This window comes from Amblyraja radiata, chromosome 4 (assembly GCF_010909765.2).
Source record: "Amblyraja radiata isolate CabotCenter1 chromosome 4, sAmbRad1.1.pri, whole genome shotgun sequence".
Classification (NCBI taxonomy): domain Eukaryota; kingdom Metazoa; phylum Chordata; class Chondrichthyes; order Rajiformes; family Rajidae; genus Amblyraja; species Amblyraja radiata.
Genome location: NC_045959.1, coordinates 67,628,112 through 67,655,052, shown reverse-complemented (window position 1 = coordinate 67,655,052; position 26,941 = coordinate 67,628,112). Strand labels below are relative to the sequence as shown.

Genomic DNA, 26,941 nt, shown 5'->3' with positions numbered 1-26,941 from the left:
CGCGGCCGGACGCCCGCAGCCCCCAGCTCCGCGATGTTGGGAGTCGGCAGCCACAGCGCTCCGGAGCTTACTGCACGGCGACCCGGTAAGGCATTGCCCACTCTCCGCCTCTCCGACCAGGTAGGGGACTAAGAATTAAAGTTTCCCCCTTCACCCCCCCACCACATAAAATCCCTCGAAACTAACTGACTAACATTTAAGCAATGATTTACAATGATTCCCCGGTCTCCGGGGAGGAGGCAGCCGCTCCAGACTTTTCAAGCCGCCCACGCTACCTACCTAATCTACGCTAAAAATCTTCCATTCGGAAATGCGAAAAATTCCGAAATCAGAGAAGTGTCTGGTCCCAAGGCTTTCGGATAAAAGGTTGTGCACCTGTATATAAAAGTCTGTGGCTGCCTGCCGCCTGCCTGACTTGTGGCTGCCAGCCTTTGATTCGTTGCTACGCCAACACCAGGCGCAGAATCGCCGAGATTTTTTCCATTTCGGTAGAGATTTCACTTTTGTGTTTATGTACACATTTTTTAATAAAATCCTTCTCCCCCCCACCCCCCCCAAAATTTCAAAATAAAACAGCTCTCAGCCATAACATGTTGGTGAACGTTCAATCGTGTGATGTCACAATGCAACGTTCCATCGTGTGATGTCACAATGCCCAATGCTCACAGATGTCCAATCGGAATGGATCCATTTACATATGCCTTTGCAGCAGCCCCAGCCCCTCCCACCCCGCAGCCTGTGTCGAAGCGCGTCATCACGTGTGTGGGAATAGAGAAAGAGGATTGGGGGTGAAAGGGAATGGGGAACAGATGGACTTCCACTCTCCCTCCCCACTATTTCCCCTCTCTCCCCCCACCTCTCTCCCTCCACACTCTTACCCCTCCCTCCCCTATCCCATCCCCCCCCCCCTCCCCCATCCCCATCCCTCTCTCCCCCTCCCCCACACACTCCCCCTCCCCATCTCCATCTCCCTCTCACCCCTCCTGCTACTCCAATTTGCGGTGGGACTCACTCTGGCCATGGATGAGGCCCAGAACAGAAAGGTCGAATTCAGAATGTGAGGGGGGGTTGAAGTGCTGAGCAACCGGGAGATCAGGTTGGTTCAGGTTGGGTGAAGCGATCGCCAAGCCTGCGCTTGGTCTCACCGATGTAGAGCAGTTGACACCAAGAACAGCGGATGCAATAGATGAGGTTGGAGGAGGTGCAGATGAACCTCTGCCTCACCTGGAAAGACTGCTTGGGTCCTTGGATGGAGTTGAGGGGGGGGATTCATACTCAAAGACAACATACCTGACTTTCCATCACCAACTTTTGCTCTGTTGTATCGCACCTACGGAACAGGCCCACCTTTGAGATTTTGGCTGGAAGGCCCATTTCCATACTGTATTTCTATTATTACCGGTGGCACTGTTCTACAGGTTGAAGAGGGTAGCTCCGAGTCATCAACATTGACAGCAGTCCCCATGAAATCACATGGCATCAGAACAAACATGGGCAAGGAAGCTTCCTATTCAGGCAGTTTCTAGTCATAAATACTTAGGAGTTACTTTGTCTGAAAACATGAAACGGAACAAGCATGTGGAAGGGGTAATGGCCAAAGCCAGCAATGTCATCGGCTTTCTACGTTGCAATCTGCAAAACGCACCCAAAGAAGTTAAGATCCAAGCATATAAAAGTCTTGTATGTCCACTTGTTGAATATTGCTGCTCCGTGTGGGATCCTTTCACTCAAGGAAACATCAATAAGATCCAGGCAGTGCAAAACAGAGCAGCAAGGTTCATATCTAACAACTACAAGTGGCAGAGCTCAGTCTCCAGCATGATAAAGGACCTTAAACTTCATCCACCTACTACTCGTCGCAAGTTCATCAGACTGATAACATTCCACAAGATCAAGAGTACCACTATTGATTTAAAGATGGAGGACCACATCCAGTTAATCCAAGCACCCTTAGGCATGTCAACCAGAAGCTACCAACCTGGAAATTATTTCATTCCGCACAGCACTTCATTAGCACTTTCTAACTCGTTTTTCTACAAGACAGCAAGGAATTGGAATACCCTACCAACCACCATCAGAGATCTCCAATACATCAACACATACAAAGATTCCATCCAAACGCATCTCCATTTCGACTAGCACGTCCACCATCATCATAGTGCTGAGTGATGCTCTACCTAGAGCTTTTCAGCGCATTACATCCAGATCCAGATCACAGAACCCACAGTGAAACCACCGGGTTTTGATCTCCATCGCAGGCACTGGCTAACCCTGAACAGAATCTGCACCCTCCATGCAAGAACATCCATCACCTGCATTAGTGGGGAGGGGGTGACAGACAGCCCTGCTTGCTACTGCGGACATCCAGACCAGACCATCCTACACATCGTGAATGACTGCTCACTGAGGCTTTTCCCTGGTGGCATCAAAGCCATCTACCCAGTAACTGATGTTGTCCTGACCTGGATGTCTACCCTTAATCTATAATTTTAGGCTGTGCACGTCATACGCAAGAAGACTTGGAAAAAGTTCAGAAGTTGGCAAGGACATCAAACGCTGTCTAGCAGGTGCCTTCAAGACCATCACCAAGTGGCAAGTACATTCTACCAATTACATTATTTTCAGGCATAGCCATATTGCAGACCTTGAAGAGACAAAGACCAACCTTCACATGGAAGCTATCATCCCTGTGCTAAAGGGGATAACCTCAGAACAGGTCTTGATACAGAAAACTGGGAAACAATGGACCATCAACAGTAGCAGAAATGAACATCACCATAACCTAGAGACCTAGTACATCTTCAGCTTCACCAGATTTATTCTCGTGGTTAGGTTTGTTCCGTGCTATTTCACTTTTTTATGGCTTATTTAAAACCAAGTCTGCTTTCGAATGAAGTGGGACATACCTGAAGTAGCACGGAACAAACCTAATCACGAGAATAAGTCTGGTGAAGCTGCTACACAGGATTGCACGTCAAGCATTACAAAACATTCAAGAGGAAAAAAAGTACTCCCACAGACAATAGATCACCTCAAAGCTCTGCAGTCCTACCACATCTGGTTGCAAACCATTAAAGGGAGGATGTACGTCCAAGAACATACACATTCACAATGAGGACGATGCCCATGTGCCAATATACAATTCATTTCAGAATCCCTGGAAAACCCCCACATCTCAAAAGCAGTTTTTCAGTCAATTTGATTTACTTAAGGGCCTGTCTCACTTGGAGATTTTTTTCAGCGACTGCCAGTTTCATTGACTGACATATCAGGTCACCGAAAAATTTGCGGCGAGATGACGTATTGACGCGCGGTGTTTTTTCAAGTGTTGCATCATTTTTTTTGTCGCTGCTGAATTTTGAAATATTCAAAATCTTTTGGCAACCCTGATATGATGCCGGTAGTCGCCGAATAAAATCTCCACGTGGGACAGGCCCTTTACACAATATCAAGAAATAACAGAGCACGATGTAAAGCAAAGATCAATGTCCTTTCAGCAGTATAGAAAAAGTGCTCCAGGACCATCCATGCACAAAAACACTGATATTTACCCCATAATGTGGAAAATTGCTCATAACACCAAGTCGACAAATCTAGTCCTGCTAATGACGGTTTATTACAATCAGCAGCATTGATGTAAGATGTTATTGGTAATTATATCAAGCAAAGTTTACTCATCAATAACCTGTTCACAATGCCCAGTTGAAATTTGCCAAGACCGTATCACAGCTTTACTCCAAACACACATCAAAGAGTTGAATTTAAGAGGTGATAATGCCTGGCTTTGACATCAAGTCTGTTTGGTTAAATGTGGCACCAAGAAACATCGGTAAAACTGAAGTAAATTTTCAAAAGCACTCCCAATGATTGGAGTCATATCTTTCATAATGGATGATGAAAGTCAACCAAGCCAGCCTCATAACATTATCGCGCAAGTTAATGGCATATCCTGGGTTCAACCATCTTCAGCTGCTTCACCAAGACATTCTATCACAAAATCAGAATGAGTACGTTTGCTTATACAAAAACCACAACACCACACCTCATCAATAACATCCTCATGGTCCAGAAACTTAACTGGATCAACCACACAAACACTTTGGTTCTTCACACAGCAGGCCATTCCACCATGTATAATACATGTCCGGAGTGCAATAGAATACTCGCTGCTCGCCTTGATGAATGCAGCTCCAATAACATTCCAGAAATTTGACATCGTAATCTAACTGCATTCCATCCACATCCCTAAACATTCGTTCACCCCACCACGGTCAAATCATGGTGGTAGAGTGATCTGCAATCTTCACTGCAATTCCTTGCATCACCCAAATCTGGGTTGCAACCTGAAACATCACCCATTCCTTCTAGCCAGAGATGCTGCTTGTCCTACTGAGTTATGCCAGCATTTTGTATCTATCTTCCCAAACCTGCAACCTTAACCAACAAGGAGAAAGAGAAAGGAGGATGTGAATACTCCCAGTTCACCTCCAGGCCCTAGATCACCGCGACTTGGAAATATATAGTTATGCTTTCATTATTATAGAGTTTAAATTCTGGATCACACTTCTCTTCAGCATTAGAGAACATTAACCAGAAACATTACAGCACTTCAAGATGATGGGTCAAAACTACCCATCAACAGCAATTAAAGATGGGCAATACAAAGTGTTGGCAACGATGGCCTCATTCTGATATACGGATATATTTTAAAACATTAATGTTCGGTAAACAATAAAGTCAGAGTTAAACATCGTAGTAATAAGCACAACTTGCCCATGCCAATCAGAACTAGTCTTATTTACCTGTGTTTGGCCCATATCTCTCTGAACCCATGTCTAAATGTTTTGTTTTTTTTATAAACATTATAATTGTACCTACCTCTACAGCCATCTCTGGCAGTCCATTCCATATACTAAACCCTCCGGAAAAATTTGCCTCACAGGTCCCTTTGAAATCTTTTTCCTCTCATCTTAAATGTTTGCCCATTAATTTTAGGCTACCCTACCTTGAGATAAAAAGGACTGTTCACATTACCAATGCCCCTCATAATTTTACATTTCGTTAAGAGGTCACGCGCACCTTTCTACACCCCGAGGAGGAAAGTTCCAGCTTTTTCAACCACTCTTTATAACACAAGCCCTCCAATCCCTGTAACATCTTTAAACCATGTCTGGACCCTTTCCACCTTAATAACATCTTTCCTATAGCGGAGTGACCAGAATTGCACATAGTTCTCCAAGTGCATTCTCATCAACAACTTGCACTGTTGCAACTTATCTTAACTCCTACATCAAAGAAATAACTGAAAATATTTTGTAACGATATTTCATAATGAAAATTTACAGAATTAATTAACTTTATGTGTAAAACATACCAAGTGTTATATTTTTCTTATTGTCAATGACTGAACTCTAGAAATTTGGTTTCAATCTTTACATAAATACATGCAATTTACTGGCGCAATTTCCAAAAACGAGAGAGAAATAGCAGCAGCTTTTAAAGACATATTCCTCATTTTACTTCATTTCACACCAATTTAAGTTACATTACAAGCTACAGCAAAATGTATATAGTATTAATAAACAGCAAATGCAGGGCCAATGTACAAATACTTGAATATCAGTTCATCATAATACACAGAACTGTAATTCAAATTCCCCTTTTCATAATAAATTACCAAACAAAGCAAACCAGCTTCATATTATAATACAAGAATTATAAGAGGTGGCATCCTTTTAAGAACATTAAACATTTCATAAACATTTTATAAAATGGGTTAAAATGCTTTCAAAATTCAAGATATAGTATTGCATGCAAACAGCAAAACTACAGGCCTAATTGCATAGTCCTAGAAAGGGCCCCTTTTCATAAGCTAAAGATTCTGGTTGGTTATTTTTATCCACAATTAAAGCTAGATAAATAATAAGTATTGCAACAGTTCGTATATATAATCCACGCACAGTAATTAACAAATAATGATAACATGCTTCAACAAATATCTATTTCTCCGATAGCTGATTGAGAAGACATCCAGCAACCAAAATGATTTCCTTTCAAACAGAAAAACAAGCTTTCCTCCACACACAAGAAAATCTAAATAACGAATCACACACCAGTTCTGATACTTCTTTACACGGTTCACTTTTGTAAAGGGGAGGTTGTTTTTTCTTTTAAAAAGCTAAACGCGAAATGTATTTTACATTTACTGGCCATATCCTCCCATTTCCTCAATGGTTGGCGATCTAGCGCCTTTGTACAAGCCAGCTACAAGAGGAAATCTCACTGAATGCATGACATGGTGACCTCGACAGTCAGACATCCCACCAATCAGGTCCAAGAATTTTACAAGCTCCATCAATCTGGTTTGCTTAATAATACCACCAACTGCAGCTCAATCTTGAGGAATCCATTTTTTGAAATGCGCTGGGGAGTGTTCGATTCTTCTGTTTATTACCTACATTTTATTTCAGTCAAATCTTCTTGGGCTCTCCTTCAGTAACTGAAATGGTACAGTCCCACTTCACAAAAATAATTACTTCATCTTATCAGAAATAACGGCACCGAAGGATCTAGCACAACCAAAGAGGGAGGGGAGGAAGGAAGAGAAAAAGCACAAGGACAGGATAAACAAACGAGTTTCCTGTGCTGTTCATTTTCCAATTACCCCACATACAAATTTTAGGCAAATTTTATTTAAACGCAAAAATAAAACTCAAATTCTTCTAACAGTTTTATTATGCAATCCCTTGCATTTCCTCATCCTGCTGCAATGTCCAGCCATATCTACACAGAGCTCTCATTACCTGTAAGAACGCTCCCCTCTCACTGTATGCTTCCGAAAAGGAATAATGGTGCCATTGTCTTGAACGATGTCGTTATTATTCTCACCGTTTGGGGAAAGTGTTTGTTGTGTGGGACCAGGCATTGGTGCCATCCCAGACTACCAATTTCTCAGTGCGTGTTGTAGGCTAGGCGGCGAGCCCGTGTCTTCACTACGGGGCTCTGCTCCACCTCAGCGCTGACGTCAGGCGTACGGGGGGGGGGGGGGGGGGGGGGGGAGAGGGGAGGGGGAAAAAGAGACGTCCGGCGGCATCCCGGCCACGTGACATGGTTTTACCCTAGCAACCAACGAGCTCGCAGGACCTAGCAACCCACGCCGGGGACTGAGCGCAGAGCCACCTCCATCATAGAGTCATTGTGTGGAAACACCAACCAACATGTGCCATCTTCACTAGCCCCACCTGCCTGCGTTTGTGCCCATATCCCTCCAAACCTGTCCTATCCAAGTATCTGTTGAACTGTTTCTTAAACGTTGCGATAGTCCCTGCCTCAACTATCACCTCTGGCAGCTCGTTCCATACACCCACCACCCACTGTGTGATAAAGTTACCCCTCAGATTCCAATTAGATCTTTTCCCCTTCACCTTGGTCCTTGATTCCCCTACTCTGGGAAAGAGACTCTGCATCCACCTGAGTAGTTCCCCCTGCAACCGCAGGAGATGCAACACCTGTCCCTATACCGCCTCCCTCGACTGTCCAAGGACCCGGCAGTCCTTTCAGGTGAGGCAGAGGTTCATTTGTACCTCCTCCAACCTTATCTACTGTATCCGCTTTTCCAGTTATGGACTCCTCTACAGGGCCGGCCTTAAGCCGATTGGACCGATTGTTCCCAATTGGGCCCCGCGAGTAACATAGACATAGAAACATAGAAATTAGGTGCAGGAGTAGGCCATTCGGCCCTTCGAGCCTGCACCGCCATTCAATATGATCATGGCTGATCATCCAACTCAGTATCCCGTACCTGCCTTCTCTCCATACCCTCTGATCCCCTTAGCCACAAGGGGGCCCCGTGCCAGTTATCTACTCTCAGCTCGGGTAGATCTATCCCAGGTGGAGGGGGGGGGGGGGGGGGGGGGCGAGAGAGTAGAGGGGGAAGAAAGGGGTAGACGGGGAGGGGGTGTGAGGGGGAATGGAGAGGGGGAGGTGGGTCGTTCGTTCACGGCAGCGCTCCCACCACTCCAGTCGCCGTGCTGCACGCACACAGCCCCGGCTCCACACCTCTCCCCGGGGAGACGTGGTGAACGATACACGGAGGGCCAGGTCAGGGGTTGGAGCAACGTTTACAAACATCGGTCTCAGCTCACACCCGTCCGCCGACCCTCTCCCTCGGCATCCGCTCCCGCCGCTGGCCCTCTCCCTCCCTTCTCTCCTTCCCTCCCTCCTCACTCTCTCCCCTTCTCTCATTCGCTCCATCCCTTCTTTCTCTCCTTCCCTCCCTCCATTCTCTACTTCCCTCCCTCCCTTCTGTCCTTCCTCCCTTCTCTCCCTCCCTCCTCCCTTTCCCTCACACACACATAACGCACAGACAACTAACACACACACATCACGCACAGACAACTAACACACACAACTAAGTTAGGATGGGGTAGAAGCCCAAAGGGTAGGATGGGGCTGAAGCCCAAAATGTAATGCCTGGACTGATTTTGTACCAATGGTTATTGGTTTTCCAGGATCTATTTATTAAATTACTTTTTTTCCATTTCACAGTCACTAAAATAAATGGTATTGTAACTATGTACTTTTCAGAGGTGATCTACACATTTTGTTTGTTACTTGTCGGCTTACATGTATCCAATTTTATATTAAAATGTAGCTCAGATCTGTTTGGTCCATTAAGTCGCATGCACTTTTTAAGTGCACATTTTGATTACTTTCCATTCTACCATAGAGATATAAAGTCTATAATAGACTTTAATTATATTTCTATCAATCTACAGACCTTGGCTGGGAACCTGGGGTTCACCAAAATTGTTCCCAATTGAGCCCCGCAACTCATAAGGCCGGCCCTGCTCCTCTATATCGGCAAGACCAAGCGCAGGCTTGACGATCGTTTTGCTGAATACCTCCACTCAGTCCGCCCAGATCGACACAATCTCCCGGTTGCTAAACACTTTAACTTCCCCTCTTATTCCCACACTGACCTTTCCGTCCGGAGCCTCCTCCATTGTCAGAGCGAGGCCCAATGCAGATTGGAGGAATAGCACTTCATATTTCGCTTGGGCACCTTAAAACCCAGCAGTAAGAATATTGATTTCTCTCATTTCAAGTAACCCTTGCTTTCCCTCTCTTTCAGTCCCTCTCCCACCCTAATTCTTCGACTAGTTTCACAGTCCTCCCGATTAATTTTACCCATTGTTTGCCTCGTTGTCACTTTCCCCTCAGATAAAAATGAACAATTCTACATTTCCTTGACCATCGTCTGCTTTGATCTGTCGTTTTTACACCTTACCCTTCCATATCACCTACAAAATCCTGGTCCTCACCTACAAAGCCCTCCACCATCTGGCCCCCCCATATCTCACTGACCTCCTCCCCCTACCAACCCTCACGGTCCCTCAGATCCACATCAGCCGGTCTCCTCTCCATCCACAAGTCCAACCTCCGCAGTTTTGGGGACAGAGCCTTCTCCAGGGCAGCTCCCAGGCTCTGGAACTCCCTCCCCCAACTGATCCGCAATTCCGTGTCCCTCACCATCTTCCAGTCCCGCCTCAAGACCCATCTCTTCACCTCTGCCTATCCTTAGCCCCACGTCCCCCTCCCTTTTCATCTGTGCTTGAATTGCCGCATATTGTGTTTTGCATTGAATTCTTTCTTTAATTTGTGTACTAGTCATGTCTCTACTATTTATTTCATTCCCCTTACATGTTTTTCCTCTACTTGCTAAATTTTTGTAAGGTGTCCTTGAGACTCTTGAAAGGCGCCCATAAATAAAATGTATTATTATATCTTTAGTTTCCCTCTCCCCGATTCTCAGTCTGAAGGGTCTCGACCCGAAACGTCACCCATTCCTTCTTTCTACAGAGATGCCTGTCCCGCTGAGTTACTCCAGCATTTTCGGTCTATCTTCGATATAAACCAGCACCCGCAGTGCCTTCCTATACATCTCATCTTTAAACTCGCCTCTCAAAATTACTTTGTACTCTGGGCCATGCAATATTCAACAACGCTTCCGCTGTGAGTACAATGGATTATTCATCATCTTTTAGTGATGTTATTGTGGTTTATTATTCTTATTGTTGCATTCCCAATAAAAAATGTAACATTTAAGATATTTTATTAGTGATTAGCCACCTCGCAAACACAAGAACTAACAATAAAACATTTTTGTGTTCCTGTTAAATACAATTGTTGGCAAATAATTCTGACCACACAGTTAGACAACATAGACACTAGATTTGTTCTACTTTGTCAAAACTTTGATTACAAACATCTTGCCGCTTAGATTACAACCCAGTAGCTTTGATGCAGATGGACAAATTTTCTTTTAAAAAGCAAAATATGCAAGAGCTGAACTATACAAGTAGAACTGACATACATTTCTAACATTTCTAACAAGGAACAAAGATTTTACAAAAAAAGACACAAAGTGCTAGAGTAACTTAACGGGTCAGGCAGTATCCCTGGAGAATATGGATAGGCGACGTTTCGGGTTGGAACCCCACTCCGGACTGATAAAACAGAGAATTCTACATTGGATGAGGGAAATTAATTAAGTTAAATATATTTAGCTCCTAAATATTATTTACAAAATCAGGGTATATATATAATTTTACTTATAAGAGTCTGGATATGGTTCTTGTCTTGAACTTTATTGTTAGAGTTGTACCATGAAAATACCTACCATGATCTTTGGAAATAGATAGTGAAACTAATTGTATAAATTGAAGCATTATCTTCCACTACCCCCCCCCCCCCCCTCCTCAGCATATTTAGCTATAAGTAACAAGTCAAAATCCATGTTTAATAAAGAATTGCAGCGACTTTTAATTAAATTATTACTGCTTCCCCAGTCCATCTTTTCCCAACTTGACCCAAGGTACAATTTGACATAGAAAATAGAATAGCACAGGAACAGGCCATTTGGCCCATATCTGTGCCTAAAATAAAACCAAAGTAAACTAATCCCTTCTGCCTGCACATGGTCCATAGTGCTCCATTCCCTGAATATCCACATGCTTATATAAAAGCCTCATAAATGCCACTATCGTAACTGCTTTCACCATCTCCCCTGGCAGCATATTCCAGGCATGTTCAAGTTCAAGTGAGTTTATTGTCATGTGTCCCTGTATAGGACAATGAAATTCTTCCTTTGCTTAAGCACACAGAAAAATAGTAAGGCATTTACTACAGTACAGATAAATGTGTCCATGTACCACTCTCTTAAAAAAAAATTGTCATGCACATCTTTAAAAACTTCTGATCTTAAAGCTCTCTAGACTTTGACCTTTTCATTGTTGGTAAAAGGATTGTGATTGTCTATGCCATTCATAATTTTATATAGCTTTATCAGGACTTACGTCAGACTCTGATGATCTAGATATAACAACTCAAGTTGTCCATCATCTCTTTGGACCTAATACCTTCTAATCCAAGCAGCATTCTGGCAAACCTCTTCTGTACTCTCTCTAAAGCCTTCACATCCTTCCTGTAAATGGGGCAACCAGAACTACTCACACTATTCCAAATATGGCCTAACCAAATTGTGCACCTTTTTACAACTCTATTTGTGTTGCTTTACATTCAATATAGACTTGTACTCCAAGATGCCTCTGCACATTTGCGGGTGTTATTTTTTTTTCTGTTCTAGGATAGAACAGAAATTCGTTATTAAATTCCAAATGTGCAATTTTACATCAAAGCATAGAAAACATGGGGAAACATCGCTAGAGTACATACCCACATTGATACCCTGCGTATTGAAGCACAACACTCAATAGCTATTTGAAATTGGCATCTGATTGGTGTGCAACCAATTATATCATATTGATTTTGTAGGTCAGGGTAATCTTAAACTGCAATACAAAACATAGTTACTGCAACCTTCCCTTATCATTTCCTTTATCATTAAGAAATTTGCAACACCTTTATGAACAGAAATTTAAAATCTTACCGTTGTCCGAAGAAAACCAGCATATCTGACCTTATGTGATGCTAACTATTTGTGAAAGGCTTGATACAACACGAGGGGTGGGGACAAATTTAACTGCTGTGGCGCTGCTAGGACCCAAGACAGTTATTTAAATACAAAAGGCTCTAACATTTCAGATAACAACAAACCTTCTCATGCCAGAGACAGTTTATTGTTTAGTTTGGCTATTATTAATGCATTCATTTCCACAATTAAATAATTACCATATTCTGAAATGTTTGCATTGACTAATTTACATTTTCCTTGAATTATTAATAACACAAATGTACAACTTGCCTCTATATTACCTTTAACAAAGCAAAACATCTTGAGGCAAGTCTTTAGTGAAGACTTCTTTACTGAATACTTTATTGTTGCAAAGAAGTTCAATGTAAACTTGAAGAGTAACACATCATCTTCTAACAAGGCACATCAGGGTGAAAGGACATTGACCTTAAACATTAACTCTATTTTACCTTCCAGGCACACTAACCTGTCTAACCTGCTGAGTGTACAAAGGTAAACAAAAATGCTGGAGAAACTGGAGCGAAGGAATAGGTGATGTTTCAGGTCGAGACCCTTCTTCATACTGATGTGGAGGTGGGGGGGGGGGGGGGGGGAAGAAGAAAGGAAGATGCGGAGACAATAGGCTATGGGCGAGCTGGGAAGGGGAGGGGAAGGAGGGAGGGGAATGAGGGAGAAATCAAGGACTACCTGAAATTGGAGAAGTCAATGTTCATACCGCTGGGATGTAAACTGCCCAAGCGAAATATGAGGTGCTGCTCCTCCAATTTGTGGTGGGACTCACTCTGGCCATGGAGGAGGCCCAGGACAGAAAGGTCAGATTCGGAATGGGAGGGGGAGTTGAAGTGCTGAGCCACCGGGAGATCAGGTTGATTATTGCGAACCGAGCGGAAGTGTTGGGCGAAGCGATCGCCAAACGTATGCTTGGTCTCACCGATGTAGAGCAGCTGACATCTAGAGCAGCGGATGCAATAGATGATGTTGGAGGAGGTGCAGGTGAACCTCTGCCTCACCTGGAAAGACTGCTTGGGTCCTTCGATGGAGTCAAGGGGGGGGTGGGGGGGGGGGGGGGGGGGGGGGAGGTAAAGCGACAAACCAAATGTGTAGCATTTCCTGTAGTTGCAAGGGAAAATACCAAGGGAGAGGGTGGTTTGGGTGGGAAGGGACGAATTGATCAGGGAGTTACGGAGGGAGCAGTCTCTGTAGAAAGCTGAAAGGCAAGGAGATGGGAAGATGTGGCCAGTGGTGGGATCCCGTTGGAGGTGGCGAAAATGTTGGAGGATTAGGACAAGGTGGAAGGTGAGGACAAGGGGGACTCTGTTCTTGTTACGAGTGCAGGGGATGGGGATTGAGAGCGGACCTACGGGATATAGAGGAGACCCTGGTGAGAGCCTCATCTACAGTCGAAGAGGGGAACCCCCGTTCCCTAAAGAATGTGGACATCTCCGATGCCCTGGTTTGGAACACCTCATCCTGGGTGCAGATGCAGTGTAGATGGAGGAATTGGGAGTAGGGGGATAGTCCTTACAGGAAGCAGGGTGGGAAGAAGTGTAGTCCAGATAGCCATGGGAGTCAGTGGGTTTGTAGCAGATGTCGGTCAGTAGTCTGCTGTGTACAAAGTTCTTTTTAACAGCTAAAATTTTAATTTAGTAAGGTAAAAATACTAAAAGCTGTTTGTTACATTGTTTAAGAGAGTTAAGTGTTGAAGCAATGTCTTGTCAATTTCAAAGACCTCTGTTGTGTAACTAGCAGTCTGTGTTTCTGAAGAAGGGTTTCGACCCAAAACGTCAACCATTCCTTCTCTCCAGAGAAACTGCCTGTCTCACTGAGTTACTCCAGCATTTTGTATTTATCTTCCTAACGAGACAGTCTGCTGTAAGTAAAATCCATTACAAAGAGGTCTGTAGTAACGAGGTTTACTGTACTATTTAAGAGGAGCTGGAAAGAAGAATCTGGAAACTGTTGGCTAGTGTGCCTAACATCTGTGGTAGGCAGGTTACTGCAGCAGATTCTGAGGAATAATCAGCATGGTTTTCTATGTGGGTGCTTGTGTCCTATGAATCTGAGATTTTTTTAACCACAAGGGAAGCGTAGATATAGGGTAGACAGTCAGAACCATTTTCCCCAGGTGGACGTATCCAACATTAGAGGATATAACTAAATAGTGAGAAGGGGAAGTTTTGTTTTCATTCACACAATGTGGTGGGGGCTGGAACACATTGCAAGGGGTGGTGGTGGAGGCAGATACGATAATGGTGTTTAAGAAGCTTATGTATAGGCACATGGAAACACAGGGAATTGGAGGCAGAAGATATCAATTCTGCCAGCATCATGTTCAGCACAAACACTGAGGGTCGAAAGGTGGCAATGTGCTGTATGTTCTATATTCAAACCAAAGGTTGATGTGAGAAAAGCTTAGATGTTGTCCATATGAACTTCAGCAAGATGTTGTCTATATGAACTTCAGCAAGCCATTTGATAATGTTTCGCATGATAGGCTTCTCTGGAAGGTTAGATCATAGAGGATCCAGAGAGAGTTGGTCAACTGGATAGAGAAATGGCTTCATGCAAGTTAGCAGAGGGTGGAAGCTAATTTTTCAGACTGGCGGCCAGTGATTAGTGATGCGAGTTTAGAGTTATAGCGTGGAAACAGGCCCTGTGGCCCACCAAATCCACACCAACCAACAATCACCTGTACACTCGTTCTTTCCTACATACTGGGGACAATTTACAGAAGCCAATTAATCTATAAACCTGCAAGTCTTTGGAATAGTGGAGTAAACCAGAGCTCCCGGAGTAAAGCCATGCGGTTACAAAGAGAACGTACAAACTCCATACAGACAGCATCCATAGTCAGGATAGAAACGGGGTTTCTGATGCTGCAAGGCAGCAATTCTACTACTGCACCTGTATACTGCCCTCGGGGATCGGGACTGGCCCATTGCTGTTGGCGGTATATCAACGATTTGGATAAGAATGTGGAAGGCTCGATGAGTAAGATTGCAGAAGACTGTGTGCACAGTGGCACAGCAGTAGAGTTGCTGCCTTCCAGCGCCAGAGACCCGTATTCAATCCTGAGTGCGGGTGCTGTCTGTACAGTTTGTACATTCTCGCCGTGACCGTGTGGGTTTTCTCTGGGTGTTCAGGTTTCTTCCCAAAGACGAACAGGTTTGTAGGTTAATTGGCTTCTGTAAATAGTTGTAAATTGTCCTTTGTGGGATGGATAGTGCTAGTGTATAGGGATCACTGGTTGGCGCAGACTCAATGGGCCAATTAGCCTGTTTCCGTGCTGTATCTCTAGAGTCTAAAGTCTGTTGTCTAGACATATTTTGCATTTATAATTGTGCATTAGTTAACACTTCGTTAGAATGCATTCCAGCATTTTTATGACACCCAGTGTCAGTCTTACCAGCCTGAAGTTCCCATATTTCTCTTTTTTTACTTCTTTTGAGTGTTCTATTTGATACTATTCCATTTGCTGGTATCTTTCCAAGGCAAGGATCATTACCAATCCAACTATCCCTGCAGCAACGTTTTAAAAACTAATGTCAGTCAGATTATGGACCTATAAAATGTGAAAACTACAGGAGAAATTACTCATTAAATTCATGATCTCCACTTGTTTTCTATGTTTGTCTATTCTCGTCCAAATGCAAAATAGATTTCTTACTCCTAATTGCAATTTCACTCACATCAGCCTCCCAAGGGATCCACACACACACACACATTGTGATGTTCCTTTTGACGTTTATATAAACTCTATACAATTTAAATATTTGCATTAATTCACTGTCCTGTACTATTGAGTACTGCATTCAATAATTATAACACCACAGTTATATCCTAAATCATATCTCATGTTTACACATAAATGTGTCGCTCAGGAAGTTCATTTCCAAATCTTTTTCACTATTAACTCATTCACATCAAATTCATCAATGTCCAATTTCCATCTTTGATCTTCAGACTAAACAACATTGTCCATGATTCTCTCTTCTCAAACATTATATCCATCCTTTTCAAATTCTCTTGCCTCAGAACACTAACACTTTCCTCTACTGGCCTCACTAGGTATAAATGCCCTTATTCAAACTCCTTATTCTATCAAAATCTCCTATAATAGGTTGGTGACATCCACTAAATATTCTCTCTTGCCCTCACCCCAAATTCATGACTCGCTTCGACCTTTATCTAGTAATGCTCTGAATTAGATTTTTTATCATTTTCATTCTCCCGAAATATCGCAAATCAAAGTCTTCATTAAAATATGGTGCGACTTAAGGGCCTGTCCCACTTTCACAACCTTTTTTTACTCGTGGACATTTTTCATCAGGCTAGAAAAACGCCCCGACCTACTTGATGACACGAATACCTACGACTAGCATCACAACCTACCTACGGCCTTGTGATGACCATGCTGCGAGTACGATTCAAGGGCAAACGCGGCAGAGGTCGTGAATTAAGTCGTGAAAGTGGGACAGGCCCTTTACACTTATGATGCAATTCCTATCTGCCCTGATCCTCAGTGCAGTAATAGTTTTTTTTTTTAAAGCCTTTAGAGATTAATTTCCAGAGAGACATATTTAAGTGCAAAATATTGGTTCTACAGTAAGAGGAGAAAAATAGCATCAACAACTGAAAATACGTCTTAGGAACAAAGAAATCATGTCAAAGTTATGAGAAAGGTTAATGATTTTAGGATTCAACTGTTTAAATATCTTCTTCCAAACCTATTGAGAGGGTTCAAGTGGAAAAGAGAAAGCAGAGGGGGAAACATTTAAAGTAAGGTACAACAGGTATAGGAATTACTTTATTGATTTGGGATTTTGGTAGCAAAAGTAGTTAGTGTAATTATTAGTGTTTTTCATAGTTACATTTTAATATTTCAAACCTTAGTTAGCATTTTACTATTTCAAGCATTTTTAAATGTTAATAACTGTTAGCAGTAAACTGAAACCTGTTGCAATCAGAACCTGTGTGTCACACAGAAGTGCCAAAGCATTTACACTTAATACTAACTTTAACATTCAAAAGCAGGCGTTTTGGGTGCAAGCGTTTTGAGTTCTTCATTAGGATGGAGAGTGACATCGTTAATTCAGAAACAAGGGTCCTGAACTTAAAGAAAGGTAACTTTGAGGGTATAAGACGTGAATTGGCCAAGATAGACTGGCGATTGATTCTTAATGGGTTGACGGTGGATATGCAATGGAAGGCATTTAAAGACTGCATGGATGAACTACAACAATTGTTCATCCCAGTTTGGCAAAAAAATAAATCAGGGAAGGTAGTGCATCTGTGGATAATAAGGGAAATCAGGGATAGTATCAAAACAAAAGATGAAGCGTACAAATTAGCCAGAAAAAGCAGCCTACCAGAGGACTGGGAGAAATTCAGAGACCAGCAGAGGAGGACAAAGGGCTTAATTAGGAAAGGGAAAATAGATTATGAAAGAAAACTGGCAGGGAACATAAAAACTGACTGCAAAAGCATTTATAGATATGTGAAGAGAAAAAGATTAGCTAAAACAAATGTAGGTCCCTTGCAGTCAGAAACGGGTGAATTGATCATGGGGAACAAGGACATGGCAGACCAATTGAATAACTACTTTGGTTCCGTCTTCACTAAGGAAGACATAAATAATCTGCCGGAAATAGCAGGGGACCGGGGGTCAAATGAGATGGAGGAACTGAGTGAAATCCAGGTTAGACGGGAAGTGGTGTTAGGTAAATTGAATGGATTAAAGGCCGATAAATCCCCAGGGCCAGATAGGCTGCATCCCAGAGTACTTAAGGAAGTAGCCCCAGAAATAATGGATGCATTAGTGATAATTTTTCAAAACTCTTTAGATTCTGGAGTAGTTCCTGAGGATTGGAGGGTAGCTTTTTAAAAAGGGAGGGAGAGAGAAAAAGGGGAATTACAGACCTGTTAGTCTAACGTCGGTAGTGGGGAAACTGCTAGAATCAGTTATTAAAGATGGGATAGCAGCACATTTGGAAAGTGGTGAAATCATTGGACAAAGTCAGCATGGATTTATGAAGGGTAAATCATGTCTGACGAATCTTATAGAATTTTTCGAGGATGTAACTAGTAGCGTGGATAGGGGAGAACCAGTGGAGGTGGTGTATCTGGACTTCCAGAAGGCTTTCGACAAGGTCCCACATAAGAGATTAGTATACAAACTTAAAGCACACGGTATTGGGGGTTCAGTATTGATGTGGATAGAGAACTGGCTGGCAGACGGGAAGCAAAGAGTAGGAGTAAATGGGTCCTTTTCACAATGGCAGGCAGTGACTAGTGGGGTACCGTAAGGCTCAGTTCTGGGACCCCAGCTATTTACGATATATATTAATGATTTGGACGAGGGAATTGAATGCAACATCTCCAAGTTTGCGGATGACACGAAGCTGGGGGGCAGTGTTAGCTGTGAGGAGGATGCTAGGAGGCTGCAAGGTGACTTGGATAGGCTGGGTGAGTGGGCAAATGCATGGCAGATGCAGTATAATGTGGATAAATGTGAGGTTATCCACTTTGGTGGCAAAAACAGGAAAGTAGATTATTATCTGAATGGTGGCCGATTAGGAAAGGGGGAGATGCAACGAGACCTGGGTGTCATGGTACACCAGTCATTAAAAGTAGGCATGCAGGTGCAGCAGGCAGTTAAGAAGGCGAATGGTATGTTAGCATTCATAGCAAAAGGATTTGAGTATAGGAGCAGGGAGGTTCTACTGCAGTTGTACAGGGTCTTGGTGAGACCACACCTGGAGTATTGCGTACAGTTTTGGTCTCCTAATCTGAGGAAAGACATTCTTGCCATAGAGGGAGTACAGAGAAGGTTCACCAGACTGATTCCTGGGATGTCAGGACTTTCATATGAAGAAAGACTGGATAGACTCGGTTTGTACTCGCTAGAATTTAGAAGATTGAGGGGGGATCTTATAGAAACTTACAAAATTCTTAAGGGGTTGGACAGGCTAGATGCAGGAAGATTGTTCCCGATGTTGGGGAAGTCCAGAACAAGGGGTCACAGTTTAAGGATAAGGGGGAAATCTTTTAGGACCGAGATGAGGAAAACTTTTTTCACACAGAGAGTGCTGAATCTCTGGAATTCTCTCCCGCAGAAGGTAGTTGAGGCCAGTTCATTGGCTATATTTAAGAGGGAGTTAGATGTGGCCCTTGTGGCTAAAGGGATCAGGGGGTATGGAGAGAAGGCAGGTACAGGATACTGAGTTGGATGATGAGCCATGATCATATTGAATGGCGGTGCAGGCTCGAAGGGCCGAATGGCCTACTCCTGCACCTATTTTCTATGTTTCTAAGCTAGATAAAATTGATAAAACATCAACATTTGTTACAATGCACCTCATTCCAGGTTTAAGGAGCAGAATAATTGCCAGGCCAAAATTTTATTTCCAGAAGGTACATGGATAGGACAGGTTTGGACAGATATGGACCAAATGCAGGCAGGTGGGATTAGTGTAGCTGGGACATGTTGGCCAGTATGGGCAAGTTGGGCCGAAGGGCCTGTTTCTACACTGTATCATTCTATGGCTCAGCTGGAATGATAGAAACATAGAAGAAACATAGAATATAGGTGCAGGAGGAGGCCATTCGGCCCTTCGAGCCAGCATCGCCATTCATTGTGATCATGGCTGATCGCCCCTATCAATAACCCATGCCTGCCTTCTCCCCATATCCCTTGACTCCACTAGCCCCTAGAGCTCTATCTAACTCTCTCTTAAATCCATCCAGTGACTTGGTCTACACTGCCCTCTGTGGCAGGGAATTCCATAAACTCACAACTCCCTGGGTGAAAACGTTTTTTCTCACCTCAGTCTTAAATGACCTCCCCTTTATTCTAAGACTGTGGCCCCTGGTTCTGGACTCGCCCAACATTGGGAACATTTTCCCTGCATCTAGCTTGTCCAGTCCTTTTATAATTTTATATGTTTTTATACGATCCCCCTCATCCTTCTAAACTCCAGTGAATACAAGCCTAGTATTTTCAATTTTTCCTCATATGACATTCCCGCCATCCCAGGGATCAATCTCGTGAACCTACGCTGCACTGCCTCAATCACAAGGATGTCCTCAAATTAGGAGACCAAAACTGTACACAATACTCTAGATGTGGTCTTACCAGAGCCCTATACAACTGCAGAAGAACCTCTTTACTCCTATACTGCAATCCTCTTGTTATGAAGGCCAACATTCCATTAGCTTTCTTCACTGCCTGCTGTACCTGGAAGCCAACTTTCAGTGACCGGTGTACAAGGACGCCCAGGTCTCGCTGCACCTCCCCCTTACCTAACCTAACCCCATTGAGATAATAATCTGCCCCCTTGTTTTTGCCGCCAAAGTGGATAACCTCACATTTATCTATATTATACCTGCATCTGCCACGCATCTGCCCACTAACTCACCCTGTCCAAGTCACCCTGCAACCTCCTAACATCCTCTTCACAGCTCACACTGCCACCCAGCTTTGTGCCATCCGCAAACTTGCTAGTGTTGCTCCTAATTCCCTCTTCCAAATCATTAATATATATGGTAAACAGTTGCAGCCCCAACACTGAGCCTTGCGGCACTCCACTCGCCATTGTCTGCCATTCTGAAAAGTTCCCGTTCACTCCTACTCTTTGCTTCCAGTCTGCCAACCAATTTTCCATCCATGTCAGCACCCTACCCCCAATACCATGTGCTCTAATTTTAGTCACCAGTCTCCCGTGCAGGACCTTATCAAAGGCTTTCTGAAAGTCTAGATACACTACATCCACTGGCACCCCTTTATCCATTTTACTTGTCACATCCTCAAAAAATTCCAGAAGATTAGTCAAGCATGATTTCCCTTTCATAAATCCATGCTGACTTGGACTAATCATTTTACTGCTATCCAAATGCCCCATTATTACCTCTTTAATAATTGACTCCAGCATCTTTCCCACCACCGAAGTCAGGCTGACTGGTCTGTAATTCCCCGTTTTCTCTCTCGCTCCTTTCTTGAAAAGTGGGATAACATTAGCTATCCTTGTTCCCCATAATAATTTCACCCGTGCCTGCCTTCAAGGGACCCACATTTGACTTTGCTACTCTTTTTCCCCTAACATATCGAAATAAGCTTTTACAGTCCTTCTTTATATTCCTGGCCAGCTTCCCTTCGGAAAGTTTGTTTTGTTTTAAAAACAAGAAAGCCATGAATATTATCTGAATTATATCAGGAAACTGAATAGCTGAAAAAGACATTTAACTTTGGAGAGGCAATTTCTCTTTAATGCTCCTAGTGCACAAAAAGATCTCACTCGGTTTCCAAGATACCCCTCGTCCCTTCCAAAAAGGCCTCTTGTCCAGAAAGTTTAACGATCGTCCTTGAACCCCATTAAAGATTAGCATCACCCCTAAATCCAGATCAGAGATCAGACTTAATATTCCACATATAAATACAGCAACATGTTTTTAAATCTGTACGAAACATCACCCATTACATCCAGGCTGTATATGTACTGAAAACCACATGAAGGATACATCTCAACTGCTGAAACTGAAGTACACAGAAAGTGCCAAGAAACTCATGGACTGCATGATTTGTGGTGGCTGAAGCTTGCCGTCATCTACAGGAAGCTCAGGAGTAGAGAAAGTCAGTGATAACAAACTAAACTAGGGAGTTACATATGAATTGGAGGGATGTATTCAGAACAATCTGTAGCATTGACTGGATCTTGACTGCTGGATTATGGTGGTGGTTGTAAGAAGAGTGAAGAGTAATTTGTACACAAAGCATGGAATAACACTTGTTTCAAAGAAACATATAGCAGGCTTGATTGAGATCACATGCACATCTGTCTTGGTGATACCACAATAAAGAATATTAGTATTCTGCATTAAATCATGACCTACATTAAAACAATAACACAGCAAAGAAAGGTGATAACATTCCATCAGCAGAAATTCAGGAGCTAGAAAAGAGGACTGGTGAAACAAAGGCAAGGATGGTAATTCAAGAATTACTTTCAATGGCACGGGGTTGTGAAAACCAAAATCGACTGCAGTCCATCCGTCTTTTCTCTCTTTTTGTCCTGTTAGGTGTATGTTTTTGGTTTTATTTTTTAGATGTGTATATGTGGGAGAGGGGGGAGGCTACTTTTTAATCTCTTCCCTGTACGGGGACCCGACCTTTTCCCTGTCGGGTCTCCGTTGTCGTTGGGCCTAACATCGTGGAGCCAGCAGCCTCCAACCGGAACCAACCTGAGGGCTCCAGTCGTGGAGCCTGCGGACTCACCATCGCGGAGCTGGCCGACTTCGGAGCATGGACAGCTGTGGTGGCGCGCGGCTGCGACCCGACTTCGGAGCTTCAGTGACTCCGGCTGCAGGCCCGGTGGACGGTTACATCGGGAGCTCGCAATGGACCTGCATTTCCGAGACCGCTTATCGGAGCTCCCGCAACGGCAACTTCTCTCGCCTGAATCGCGGTGTTAAAATGACCCAGAGCAGGGCCTTACATCGCCCGGCGCGGCTTTAACGGCCGCTGGACTTACCATCGCCCGCCGGGGGCTTTGACATCAGGTGCCACGGTCGCCTCGACGCAGCAGTTGGACTGCTTGACCGCGGGAGAAGAATAAAGAACAGGGAAGAGACAAGACTTTTGCCTTCCATCACAGTGAGGAGGTGTCTGGAGATTCACTGTGATGGATGTTTATGTAAATTGTGTTAATTGTGCGCCTTGGGTTTTTTTTTTGATGTTATGATTGCAGGAACGAAATTTCGTTCGAACCATGTCTGTTTGAATGACAATAAATGGCATTCTATTCTATGTACTGTGAAATGCACTCATCCAAGAAAGATGTGCAGGAAGGAACTGCAGATGCTGGTTTATACCGAAGATAGACACAAAATGCTGAAGTAACTCAGCAGGTTAGGCAGCATTTTTGGATAAAAAGAAAGGGTGATGGTTCAGGTCAGAATCTTCAGACTCTCTCGTCCAAGGAAGTTGTTCTTTTCTCACTTCTTCTACTGAAGAACTGAACTGTGGATTACTGAAGAACTGAACTGTGGATAGTGGACATACAAGTCCAAACCAAACCTTTAAAAAATATATTGTCAGCTAACCTTGCAGACACATAAAACACGTGAAATTCATCAGTAGGACTAGTTCTCAACTGCCTTTGAACAAACTAATAACTGTAATGTTGTAAATCACTTTATCTTCAGTGGGAAAAAACTGAAATGACATCATAGTATTGAGACAACAAGTCCAAAATGAAATGGTTACATTACAATGTATTTTTGATATTACACGTCAAAACTTTCATTAAATATGTTCCCAGGAAAATAATTAACTTCCAGCCCAACCCCCAACGTCTGATTGCAATCCATTAACATTTACTGAAGGTTCACACTTAATTTCCTTTGGTGGTCAAACTCTTTTCCTCCTCTCGAGGAGAAACTTGTTCTAAACTTTGTGCTAGGATATTCACTGTCATATTCCATAAAAAATGGCAATATTCGGATGGTAATCTTTTGGCGTGGTTTTGTACTTACTTTTAAGTGCTTCCATTTGCCTCTGCCCCTCACAATGTGACGCAGACCTCAAATGCGTCGCTGACGTTTGTGATACCCGGGTGGGCAGGTCATGGAGATTTTTTTTAAACCATTTTAAAACCCAGTGCACGCACAGTTTGAGACTCGGCCTTTGTATCCCTTTTGTACCCAACCCGGTTGTTTGCGTTTCGCTTTGAACACCTCCCTCCCTCCCACCCACAGCCGCTGTCAGGCGAGCAGCAGCTGCCAGTAAACATCAGCCGCGATTCTCCCGAGGGCTTCTGTCGCCCACATCCCGAATGACAAAGCAGCCGGCCATTAGCTGCCCCGTGTAGGGTGAAACACCGCCTTTCCCCCACTTGCACCGCGTCCAACAATTCGCTCTTAACACTGAATTTGTACTCACAGGTTTTTTTTTCCGCGTGTAAATCTCGCACCAGTGCTTCTCTTAAGACACACCAAGACCGGGCTCAGCTGGCAGGAGGCGGGGCGTCTTATTAATTTGCTTTGACTTTTGTACAATTTCCTGATTGCACCGATTCAAAACAAGCTTGCTTCCTCTCCAGTGTTCAACCGGTTGTAATAAATAGTTTGATGAGGGCTGTCTCGGGGGGGTGCAATAGTAAGCCTGTCGTGTGTGTGGGGCTTGGATGAGGGAGCTTGGATGAGGGCGCTTGGTGAGAACGCCCCTCCTGCCGGCTTTGCCCAATGCAAGCAGCAGAAGCAGCGGGCGCCCGCTCTGTGCCGCCTGCTGCCGCTGTCCAGCCGCACTCCGCTGCGCTACAGGATGCCGGCACCTCTGCTGCACCTTCCCTCTGCAAATACCGAACACCTGCTCTCGTTTACTGCTTTTTTCCTTTGTTGCACGAAAACAAAGCTTGTATATTGGAAGTACACGTGGAGTGTAAAATCGAAAGCTGCAAGCATTTTTTTTTAGATTGCAGCGATCATTTCAGAAACAATGCAATTACAACACATCTATGTTTCAGTTAATATTAAAACGTTTGTCGAATATGGATGAACACTTGTTTTTCTATAGCAAGATCCTATATTCAGATGTTGAATATTCTGCTTTAAATAACATTTCTATTGCATAATAGGCGTGTTTCATTCTCATCAGCGAGCCTCGCCCGCATCACGATTTCAAATGTCACCACAATGGTTCCAGCCGTAACAGATGAAGGCAATTTCAGTTAACCAAGATGTCAACCACGCAGAAATGCATTTATTAACGGGGTTGCCAGCTTCCCAAGATAGAGGAAATGTAAGGAATTGAAGGACAATCTTTACGGCACTGCTAACTAATCCCACGTAAAAATATGCATGGACTAAAATATGTTCTGATTTTCCTTTCATTTTCTTTGAACGAAATTGTGGGTCATAAACCAGGTAGAGGTTTAAATGTGGGAGACGTCTGACTGATGCATACAGACAATTACTTTGTTCTCTTACTAAAATGAAAACGAAAGTGTTAGAAATATTCAATCGGCCAAGCAACATCCGCGAGGGGAGAAACGTAGTTCTGATTAGGTTGGTCTTTCTCGGAGGGGGAAAATCGAAAACACAGACGTGTTTTAAGGTGCAAAGAACAAAGGGAATGTCTAAGACAGGGTGGAACCCAAGAGAAACCTCATGTTCTCCAGAGATGCCGCCCGTTGAGTCACGCCAGCCATTTGTGTCCTGACAGATTAGCATTGGCTGAGAGTGAGTGGAGACGATTTTCACTGCCACCAATGTTGTCTGTACGTGGTGGAGGAGAAAACAGGTAACCTGCTGTAATTATAAAATACACAACATAGTAGCTGGTGGAAATCTGAAATAAAGGGGAATACTGGGGAAATCCAGCAGGTCAGATGGCATGGTGGGAGAAAGTTATTTCAGAACGAGGCAGAGATTTAATTTTTTTTTAAGTGCAGAGGTTGAAAATATTAAACAAAAGATGATACCGGGATCATTCAGCAGGTTAGGCTGCATATCTGTAGACAGAAACATCCTCCCTCCTCCCTTTTTGGAACATCCTGGCATTCACTGCTCTTACTTGTGGGCTGATCAATTCTGACAGACCAAGAAAAGGCAGATTATCTGAAATGATTCAAAACACCTTTGAGCCCTGAAAGGGAGGGGAGAGAGGTGGTGGTGGTGGGGGGGACGTGCCTTGGCAGATAATGATGTATTTTTGATCCTTTGGCCTCTCACAGAACAGTGTAAGAAGCTAAATTTAGAAGGAACATAATGGGAATATGATGTGGAATCAAAGTGACAGGCATCTGTATGTTCAAGGTCACCCTAGCAGATAGAATAGTGGTGGTCTGTGGTTGATTTGTCCAATGCAGAGAAAGCTACTTCATGATCACCAAAACCAATGTCCTAAATTGGAAACAGTACAAGTGTATTTGTACTTCATCCAAAAGAAGTGTTTGGGTGCCTGGATGTTGCATCTTAAGTGTTGGCATGGAAAATATTTTTCTTTCTAAGTTGCATGTAAGTAGTAAAAATCTCTACCTTGCAGTGTAGCTGCTTGCAGTGCAGGTGCTGCTGGCGCCGACGATGGTGGCCACGGTGCACTGTTCCTTGCTGTTTTGTATGTGTTTTTGTATGTGTTTGTTCGTTTGTGTCGTCTGTGAAAACCCTACAAAGATTACTTTCACGAGATAGGTACTCATAGACGCCGGACATACGGTACCTCCAAACATCGTTCCGGATTTCTCTCACTCGCTGGATTATTTGGACATACTCGTCGGCAGGGCTGTGGCTGCGTTCAAAGTCTTGACACGGAGGAGGACCCGTGAGAAGCGCTCTGGAGCACTCACCCGACTACGGCGACGAGGATCATGCACACCGCTCCTGAGCATATTCCTGGCAAACGTACGTTCTCTCAAGAACAAAGTTGACGAACTGCAACTCCTGCATCGGACAAACAAGGACTTCTCTCCGGCACTCCAATACACCTGGACCATTTCCGACACTTCCCTACCATTCCTTGACCTCACCATCTCCATCGCAGGGGACAGACTCCTGACCGACATACATTACAAACCCACTGACTCACATGGCTATCTGGACTACACGTCTTCCCACCCTGCCCCCTGTAAAGACTCCATCCCCTACTCCCAATTCCTCCGCCTACGCCGCATCTGTTCCCAGGATGAGACATTCCATACTAGGGCATCGGAAATGTCCTCGTTCTTCAGGGAACGGGGATTCCCCTCCGCCACCATAGATGAAGCTCACACCAGGGTCTCATCCATACCCCGTAACACTGCTCTCTCTCCCCATCCCCGCACTCGCAACAAGGGCAGAGTCCCTCTGGTCCTCACCTTTCACCCCACCAGCCGGCAAATACAACACATAATCCTCTGCCATTTCCGCCACCTCCAACGTGACCCCACCAATCGCCACATCTTCCCATCTCCCCCC

The 26,941-nt window shown here is 43.9% G+C and overlaps 1 protein-coding gene across 4 annotated transcripts in view; it reads right to left on the bottom strand.

Moving 5' to 3' along the window:
* The window catches only part of mapre2 (microtubule associated protein RP/EB family member 2), a 71,238-nt gene extending 47,530 nt beyond the window's left edge, over window positions 1-23,708 (bottom strand). The window contains exon 1 of one of the 4 annotated variants that reach the window (XM_033019693.1): window positions 23,525-23,708. Coding sequence is in view for 1 of the 4 variants with exons in the window: in XM_033019690.1 (XP_032875581.1) it covers window positions 6,804-6,934 (131 nt within the window). In the remaining 3 variants the exon portion in view is untranslated. Of the gene's footprint in view, window positions 1-6,113; window positions 6,276-6,803; window positions 7,033-23,524 lie in introns of those variants that run through there. The other 3 variants (XM_033019690.1, XM_033019694.1, XM_033019692.1) reach the window with 3 other exon arrangements.
* Between the last annotated feature and the right edge of the window lie 3,233 nt (window positions 23,709-26,941).